The sequence below is a fragment of the Nematolebias whitei genome, chromosome 8 (assembly GCF_014905685.2).
Source record: "Nematolebias whitei isolate Nwh7 chromosome 8, NemWhi1, whole genome shotgun sequence".
NCBI lineage: Eukaryota > Metazoa > Chordata > Actinopteri > Cyprinodontiformes > Rivulidae > Nematolebias > Nematolebias whitei.
In genome coordinates this window covers 9,276,237-9,280,437 of record NC_056505.1, presented here as the reverse complement: position 1 = coordinate 9,280,437, position 4,201 = coordinate 9,276,237, and the positions used below count along the sequence as shown (strand labels likewise).

The 4,201-nt window shown below is 39.5% G+C and overlaps 1 protein-coding gene across 1 annotated transcript in view; it reads left to right on the top strand.

The window, feature by feature from the left end:
- Nucleotides 1-3,186, top strand: part of krt1-c5 (keratin, type 1, gene c5) — an 18,698-nt gene extending 15,512 nt beyond the window's left edge. Inside the window, exons 7-9 of the mRNA XM_037680891.1 lie at nucleotides 1,809-2,026; nucleotides 2,378-2,406; nucleotides 2,735-3,186. Of these exons, the coding sequence (XP_037536819.1) occupies nucleotides 1,809-2,026; nucleotides 2,378-2,406; nucleotides 2,735-2,850 (363 nt within the window). The 3' untranslated portion in view covers nucleotides 2,851-3,186. The remainder of the gene's footprint in view (nucleotides 1-1,808; nucleotides 2,027-2,377; nucleotides 2,407-2,734) is intronic.
- The last annotated feature ends 1,015 nt before the right edge of the window (nucleotides 3,187-4,201 follow it).

The following is a 4,201-nucleotide window of genomic DNA, read 5'->3' as shown; positions in this document are numbered from 1 at the left end:
CATCCATCCATCCATCCATCCATCCATCCATACATCCATCCATCCATCCATCCATCCATCCATCCATCCATCCATCTTCTTTACCTGCTCCTCCTTTCCAGGCTCACAGGGAGCTGTCACTGTGCGAGATGCAGGGGACACCCTGGACAGGTCTCAAGTCCATCACAGGGACACATAGCTGTTGGATAAAAATATGCTTTCATTATCTTCTTAGCTTAAAACAGAGCCACACACGAAGACAAGAGAAGATATTTAAATATAGTTTACTTGCAAGGGCAGACGTTCACACCGGCTTACACAGATGTCTCATCGAAGCCCCAGTCGTGAAGTGTACAGGAAGTGTTTTTATGATGCTCATCAGCCCTCACAGACAGTCACTAATGACCTCGGCCTCAGACATGGAGGCATCAGGTGCCTGCAGGCTCCTCTCTGAGCTCACACACACGATTCAACATTAATTTAATATTAGCAGTGATCAACATCCATAAACCTTTACCAGAATTTCCCTGACAAATGAGACAAACAACCATTCACGCTGTCGCACACATCACATCAAGGGACAAGTCACTAATGAACCAAAAGTATGTTTCTGGTCTTTTGGAGGAAGTACTCTGAGAAAACCCACACATGCTCAGGGAGAACATGCAAACTCCACACAATAGGCCCCAGCTGGGAGGTGATCCAAAATGCCAGCTAAAAGTAGCAAAAAAACCCAGCTAAAAGCTAAATGTAGCAACAGAAACAGTAAAATGGTAGCTAGAAGTTAAAAGTAGTAAAAAGGTAAGTGGGAAAATGCTGAAAGCAGTAACGGTAAAGAAAAAGCTAAACATATCAAAAAGTTATCTAAAAGCTAAAAGTTGCAGAACAATAATTTAAAGCTAAAAAGGTCCAAAAAGCAAGCTAAAATCCAAAAGTAGTTAAAGACTAGCTAAAAGTAACAAAAGGCTCCTGAAAGCTGAGTAGCAGAGCATTAGGGGAGTGGTGGCACAGAGGTTAGAGAAGATGGGCCTGTGATCAGAGAGTTGCAGGTTCAACTCCCGGTAATGTCAACATCAAAATGTGGGTGGAAAAGTTGAAACACCCACACCTGCGTCCATCCTCATTTGCCCCACTTCGCCCCTTAACCCTCACCATTTGCTCCCAAAAACAGGTCTCTCTTGAAAATGAGTTCTCGCGACTCAGTGAGACTACCTGTATAAATAAAGGGTAAATGAAAAAAAAAAATTGTTCAAATTAAAACTAGCAAAAGGGTAGCTAAAAGTTCAAAAGCCCAATAAAAAGCTAAAAATATCCAAATGCTAGCTCAAAACTAAAAGTAGCAAAAGATTAGCTAAATGTAACAAAAGACTAGATAAAAGTGACAAGAGACTCCTAAAAGCTGAACGAAAAGGAGCAAAAGGCTAGCTGAAAGCCAAAAGTAGCCGAACAGAAGTAGCAAAGCAGATAAATATAAAGCCGAGGCCGCTTTGTAAGAGAATAATGTTTTTTGGAGGAGCTAAAAAAGATCCCAGTGTATTACTAAAAATAAAATATTTTTAAAATAAGGTAAATAATTTGAATGGTAAATAAATAAATAAAGCTATAGCAACAACTCTCATCTTCTGAATGAGCTGAACATTTTATGACACGAAAGGAAAGTAAAAAGTAATTAGATTACAAAACACTCAAAAAAACAACAACTAGAAAACAACAACAAAAACAACAAACAGGACAACAACAGTGTGAATGCTGAATCACCAGTCAAATGTCAAGTTAATCATCTTTCAGCTTCTTCCCGTTCTCATAGAGTTTGTATTTTGTGTTACGAGGTGAGCGTGTTGGAGGGGAACCTGGGAGAAACTGGACACAAATACTCTGTGGAGATGGACCGTCTTCAGGCCACACTGGTGCAGCTGGAGGACGAGCTGTCTCAGCTGCGTTTGGACATGCAGCGCAACAAAACCGACTACGAGCAGCTGCTGCGCATCAAGCAGAACCTGGAGATGGAGATCGCAACCTACAGGAGGCTGCTGGAAGGAGAGGAAATGTAAAGAAGGCCTGGATGCTTTTTTTTAATACACCGATTTCAATCATTTTTGCTACTTTAAATTAAAAGAACTGTTCCACAATTTGACGAATACCACCTAGTTTTAATAAGTATCACACTTGTGGTAAGTTTGTAAAAAAAAGGGGACAGTTAGTAGTGAAATACTTTAATCCTTGAAATAATGTGAACTAGATATCCTGCAGAATTCTTTTCAAGTCACTAGTCATTACCTTGTGACTAAAAGATCATTGAATGCATCACAAGAAAAGAAGGTTTGTTTTATTGTGTAATATTGTGAAGTGAGTTTAGTTTTGCTTTTTCTGATTAAATTTGTATTATTTCATTTTACAGGGTGAAACAAACTCCTCCGCCTCCTAAAAGTAAGTTCAAACTAGTCTAACTAATATATAAATGTTTCTCTTTCATATTAAGTTTATTTAGCAGTTATTTTACATCATCATGATGAAGCAGGATGTAGAAAAATCACGTTTGTTGACGTTATCTGAATCCAATCCTTTTTAGCACATAAAGGTTGTTTGTGTGTGCACGTAATTTGCACACAAGATAAAAAAGTGTCAGTCAAATCTGTCTAGACATTGAGTTTCAGTGACCTAAATGCAACAGAAGACAGTGTTTTTCTTTTATTCCTGTGTTAATGATACGTTCCAGTGTTGTTCCGTCACACCTGGTTTTCCTCCTGTGTTCCAGAAGACCCCGAGGTTCGCACCAGGAAGATCGTAAAAGTCGTCACGCAGACGATGATTAATGGGAAGGTGGTCGATGAGTCCAGTGAGGTGGAGCAGATCGAGGACAGAAAAAAATGAGCCGAGACGAAGCGTCAAACCTGCCTCTAATCCAAAGTCCCCCGGGGATGACATTTACACGACCGGTTTTCTTCTTTTTCTCCCTGGGGGTTGTTTTTAAATGCAAGAAACAAAATTGAAGATTGAAGTTTGTCTAAACATTATTTTATTCCACTACAATCAATATATATCTGCTATTTTCATTCAACTTTGGCACCCTGATCAGGTTTTAGGCTTTTTAATGATGGATAAATAAGTTATTATGTGTTGAAGTGGTCGATATTTGGTTTCCAATGATCCCATGAAGGCCTTCAAACAAGTCTAGTTTATTTTACTAAATAAATTAACAATTTCAAATTAAATCAACTTCTATTGAGTGTTTTTTTTCTCACATTATTCAGAATCAGAATCAGAATAAGCTTTATTATCATTGTACCGAAATACAGTGAGATTATGTTCGTACGGTCGTCCGAAAGATGTGCAGAGTGCACGTTGCTGCTGCTCCTAAGAGCTCTGCCCCTTATTCTTTTAGATAGAAAAAGGGGAAAAGGCCATGACGAGAGGATAATGGTATTACATAAAAGATCTCTTCACACCTTGTCCTTATCAGGACAGGATTTAAGACATGAACAAACTCTACCAGCAAACACATTTATAGACACATAACATATGCATTTGATGACAAGACGGTAAGATTGTTGATTTTTTTCAGGCAGACTGTTATTTCTCGTCAGCCTTGCATTCTACTGGTACTTTTAATCCAAAACGGCCAGATCTGTGGGCATTCCACTGGTCCATGCTTATTAGCTCCATCCAAGGTCGTCCTCAACATGCTGGCGAGTCCCAGAAGCCGCAAGTGGCCTACCATTCTCATAAATAGCTTCTATCTTATGGTTGAGCTTGTAAGTCAGTTGATTTTGAGTGCTCAAAGTATGAACCAAACCTTCACACAGGGTCGGCAGCGCTGCCATGGCCAAGACTGCTGCTGACGTCTTCTTTAATAGCCGATAACATAAGTATCCGCCGGTGCCTACAAGCAGAAACCCTGCTATCATGATTCCAATTTTATAAACATCTTCGGTGTCCTCATGTCATGTTTGTGCCGCGTGTGTTTCAGCGGGGCATGAGGGTTCTCCAGGACCCTGTTGCTTTGTTAAAAAAAAGTTATCGAGTGCGTTGAAAGTCCAGCTGACCAGATCCATGACAGTAGTTTATGTTTCAGAAGATGTGTAAATAGGAGCTCTGATACACAGACAGAAAGATAAAAAGCAGGAGGACAGGCGAGGGAAGAAATGTGTCCGTCTTGCACGAGAACGAGTGAGGGAATATATATATATATATATATATATATATATATATATATATATATATA